This window comes from Phacochoerus africanus, chromosome X (assembly GCF_016906955.1).
Source record: "Phacochoerus africanus isolate WHEZ1 chromosome X, ROS_Pafr_v1, whole genome shotgun sequence".
Classification (NCBI taxonomy): domain Eukaryota; kingdom Metazoa; phylum Chordata; class Mammalia; order Artiodactyla; family Suidae; genus Phacochoerus; species Phacochoerus africanus.
The window spans coordinates 111,728,476-111,732,662 of record NC_062560.1 but is presented as its reverse complement, the minus strand read 5'-3'; the positions used below and the strand labels follow the sequence as shown (position 1 = coordinate 111,732,662).

Below are 4,187 nucleotides of genomic sequence, written 5' to 3'. Positions count from 1 at the left end.
TTTGAGCATTAACCAATATTTCAAGTTATAAATATTATAATCTATCCAATGTTTTCATAATCAGACTGGGAGTTCCCTGAGGATGGGGAGAGTGCCTTGACCTTCATACTGCCATAATTTTTGTTTTTGTTTTGTTTTGTTTACCTTTTTTATTTTTTATTACTCAAATGAATTGATCACATCTGTAGTTGTATAATGATCATAACATAATTTTTGTTGATTGAATGAACCGCAGCCTTGTGATATCAAACCTTCAGCTTCCTCAGGGCTTCCCTGACATCTTTGTTTTTGAGACTGTAGATAAGGGGATTACACATGGGAATGACAACAGTATAGAGCAAAGAGAAAGTTTTGTTGAGAAGTGGCAACTGGCCAGCCAAGGGGAGAGCATAGACTAAGATCAAGGTCCCATAAAACAAAGTCACAACCACTAGATGAGAGGAACACGTGGAGAATGCCTTCTGCCTACCAGTCACTGAAGGTATATACAGGACTGTGGAAATAATCTTCCCATAGGAGGCTAGGGTTAGTCCAAAGGGGGGCAGAGTCACCAGTGCTGTTAAGCTCATGCAGACCAGGTTGACTAGTTGGGGATCTGAGCAGGAGAGTTTCTGGAGAGGATTCAAGTCACAGAAGAAGTGGTCGATCTCATTGCTGCCACAGAAGGTCAAGCTGGATACCATAGCAGCCTGGAATGAAGCTGCCACTGTGAAGCCACTAACCCATGAGCCAATTGCCAGACCCAAACATATGGTCCCATGCATTAGTGTTGGGTAGCGCAAAGGCTGGCAGACAGCTAGGTATCGGTCATATGACATTACTGCCAGAAGATAACATTCAGTGCTGCCCAGGGCCCCGAAGAAGTAGAGCTGAACAATACAACCTGCCATGGAGATCACTCTGTTCTCTCTCAACAAGTCCACGAGCAACCTGGGCATGATATTGGATGTATAACAGATCTCCAAGCATGAGAGGTTTGCCAGAAAGAAGTACATTGGTGTCTGGATTCCCCGCTGAGTGCTCACCAGGACCACAAGGAGGAGATTTGCAGAAATGGTGGCTAGGTAGACAATGCCAAACACCAAGAAGAGCAAGGGACTCAATTCCTTGAGGTCTCCAAACCCCAGCATGATAAACTCAGTCACCGTTATAGTGGTATTTCCTGGCATCAGAGAAGTCAAAAGTTCCTGGGGATGTGTCAGTTTCTCCACACTGCTATGTCAGTTTACCACTTAGATTTCCTACATAGTGTAATTCTCATTGGAGCTCTGCACTGATTAGGGCATTTTAGGGGTTTGGCCCTCATTGTAGCCAGTTAAACCTGCCCTCAGAAGAACTTTTGTGGAAATCAGCCGATATTCTGCTCATATTCTGCTCAGGGTGCGGAATATGAATGAGGAAAGCTCAGTGAAGATCTATCCCCAACCCTAAGAAAACAGTCCAGAGTACAACTATATTAGACCCCCAAACTCACATCTAATGGAGATGTGTAGAGCCCATGCTTTGCATCCTTTATGCCACTTTGGGCAGAAGAAATTCCCAAGGAAAATTCTTATTCAATGTTGACAAGTCAAAGAAATGGCAGGCCAGATAGCAAATCATATTCATGACCTTCTTTATCAGAGCATGAAATGGAAGGTGAAATGCCAGGACTGAAGCAGAGAATCATTCCATTGATATTAGCGGGGCCATCCATGCTTGTTTGGTAGTGACATCTCTGAGAGAGCAGAACAACCGTAGTTGCTGGAGAGAGAATAGATTCTGGAAAACCAGGTGTGTATCCTAAAACAGAATAAGGATTTCTTACTTTTAAATCTTTCCCCATAAAATGCAGATTTTAAGCTCCTGGGGCGAAAGCCCAGCACCTGACATGTGAAACTACTGGTTAGACTCATGTGCACACATCTGAACACACACATACACACATATCTGGACCTACACAGTTGGGTGTAGATAGTCACATGTGCTATCATCTTTGCCATCGCTTTTAAAATTTTGTTTTCCCAGAACAGTCTTCTAAAAGTGAAATATTTGCTATATGGGACTTTGCCTACAAATCAGAATTAATGAGTTTAGGGAGGTAGTGGTCATGGATTAAATCACGAGATCCAAAGAACAGGCTTCTCATGTTCATCATGGACACTGGAAGAAAAACTAGCACGTCTTCTCATTGAGGTTTTTAATTGGTTTTGTTTTGTGAGGCAGTGTTGAATAGTGATTAAACACATAAACTCCAGTGCCACACTGCCCAAGATCAACTCCCAGTCTCTCCATTTACTGGCTCTGTGACCTTGGATAAGTGACTTAAATTTTCCGAGCTTCAATTTCTCAGCGAAAGAAATAAAGATAATAGTGGTTTCTCACAATGTTGATTTGAAGAGTAAACACATGTAATTAAAACAGTGCCTCACACATAGTTAGCCTTAAATAAGCGTTAAAGGTTTTTCTTTATTTTTTGTAAAATCAGTCCCACAGAATCACTAACCAAATTACTAATCACCACACATAAATAAGATGATGCAATATAGATGCACATGAGGAAAAGTGTACATCTCTCATTACTTCTTATCTGCAGCCATACCACCCTGCACGCAACCATCGCATTACTTCTTTTTTTCATCACATTACTTCTTTACCGTTACTTAATTTCACTTAAAGATGAGTTAAGATAACACTAGTGTCTATAGAGTTACATAAGGATTAGATGAAATCAGAAGTATAAAGCGCCTGCCACATAAAAAATGCTCAATCAATCATAGCTAATGATAGTACTCTCAAAAATGTGTCTAAGGTCACCAAATGAGCATTAGCTGAGATTCAGTGTTCTGTGTGACTCCAAAATCCATGACACAAGCCGGTTGGCTGCCTGTTATTATTTACACATATGTGGTCATCTCTGTCTACGTGCAAAGAGCTTCAGAATTGTCTAAAAGGATTAATGGCAGATAATCCTATACTTTTAAGCCAGCCTTCTCCCTACAAATTTATTTTGCACCAGGTACTCACCGCACACAAGCCATGGGCACCAACACTGTTCTCCAGTTCCTTCCCAGCTTCTGATCCTTGCTTCTGCCTCCTTTGAGAAGAGACTCGTGGGGGTGGGGGGGTAGGTATTGGGTATTCTCAGCCCAGACTCCTGCCTCTTGCTCAACAGGTATGGCTCAGGGAGTTCCCGTTGTGGCTCAGTGGTAATGAGCCTGACTAGTATTCCTGAGGATGTAGGTTCGATCCCTGGCCTCTGCTCAGTGGGCCAGGGATCCGCTGTTGCTGTGAGCTGCGATGGAAGTCAAAGATGCAGCTCGGATCTGGCATGGCTGTGGCATAGGCCAGCCGCTGCAGCTCTGATTCAACCCCTAGCCTGGGAACTTGCATATGCCACTGGTGTGGCCCTGAGGGGGAAAAAAAAAAAGTTTTGGCTCAGATCCATTCTCCCTGGTTTCCCCAATATTGAAACCATCCTTAACCATTTCTTTTAAAAATGAATCCATACCCCAACTCTGTTACTTCTTTCCCTTCTTTCCTGATTTATTTTTATTTATGACACCTACAATCTCTAACATATATTTGACTTAATTCCCTTCTAATAGTCTGTCTCCTCGGTGCAGTTTTCACAAGAGCATAGATTTCCTCTTTTACTCACTACTCAATCTCCAGCACCTAGAACATTGCCTGACACAGAGTACACACTGTGAATATTTGCTGAATGAATTCATGAGGCAGTATGATAGACTGAACGTTTTTGCCTTTGCAGCCAAACAGAGCTATGTTCAAATCTTGTCTCTGCCACTTATCAGTATGTCACCTTGGGCCATTGACTTGAATTCCACGTGCTTTCCTTTCCTCTTCTGTTAAATAAGAATTTAACAGAACCTATGGGGGTTCTCAAATAGTCCTTCTCTCCTTCTTCCAGAGCAGAGGTTGGGAAACTTTTTCTTTTCTTTCTTCTTTTTCTTTTTTTGTCTTTTTTTCTTTTTAGGGTCGCACCCATGGCAAATGGAGGTTCCCAGGCTAGGGGCTGAATTAGAGCTGTAGCCATCGGCCTACACCACAGCCACAGGCACGTGAGATCTGAACTGTGTCTGCAACCTACACCACAGCTCATGGCAACACCGGATCCTTAACCCACTGAGCAAGGCCAGCAATCGAACCCGTGTACTCATGGATGCTAGTCAGGTTCGCTAACCGCT

At 42.8% G+C, this 4,187-nt stretch overlaps 1 protein-coding gene across 1 annotated transcript; it reads right to left on the bottom strand.

Moving 5' to 3' along the window:
* Positions 1-245: 245 nt before the first annotated feature.
* On the bottom strand, positions 246-1,169 carry LOC125118117 (olfactory receptor 10C1-like). Its single transcript, XM_047764253.1, has one exon. The coding sequence runs from the start codon at positions 1,167-1,169 to the stop codon at positions 246-248; it is 924 nt and encodes a 307-aa protein (XP_047620209.1).
* Between the last annotated feature and the right edge of the window lie 3,018 nt (positions 1,170-4,187).